Source organism: Mesitornis unicolor, unplaced genomic scaffold (assembly GCF_000695765.1).
Source record: "Mesitornis unicolor isolate BGI_N332 unplaced genomic scaffold, ASM69576v1 scaffold35149, whole genome shotgun sequence".
In the NCBI taxonomy this organism is placed as follows: domain Eukaryota; kingdom Metazoa; phylum Chordata; class Aves; order Mesitornithiformes; family Mesitornithidae; genus Mesitornis; species Mesitornis unicolor.
This window is the reverse complement of record NW_010208529.1, coordinates 6,408-6,620: the sequence shown is the minus strand read 5'-3', so window position 1 is coordinate 6,620 and position 213 is coordinate 6,408. Positions and strand designations below refer to the sequence as shown.

General features: G+C 62.0%; 1 protein-coding gene across 1 annotated transcript in view; it reads right to left on the bottom strand.

Annotated features, from left to right (window-relative positions):
* The window catches only part of OBSL1 (obscurin-like 1), a 15,376-nt gene that overhangs the window by 14,918 nt on the left and 245 nt on the right, over positions 1-213 (bottom strand). The window contains 1 exon segment of the mRNA XM_010192549.1: positions 1-205. This exon segment is cut by the window's left edge and continues 233 nt beyond it. Within this exon segment, the coding sequence (XP_010190851.1) occupies positions 1-205 (205 nt within the window).

The window sequence follows — 213 nt, the reverse complement described above, 5'->3', positions numbered from 1 at the left end:
AGGGCTGCCCAGACACCCTGCAGGTAAACTTCACGTCCTGCCCCCTGCACACTCGAATGGATGAGGGGGCGACAAGGAAGATGGGTGCCTTGCTGCTTGAGCATCCATCCTCCTCCCGGGGCTCTCCTGTCTGCACTTTGAGCGTGGCGGCAGCATAGGTCTCTCCAATGCTGTTCCTGGCCTTGCAGACGTAGAGCCCGCTGTCCTGGGGGG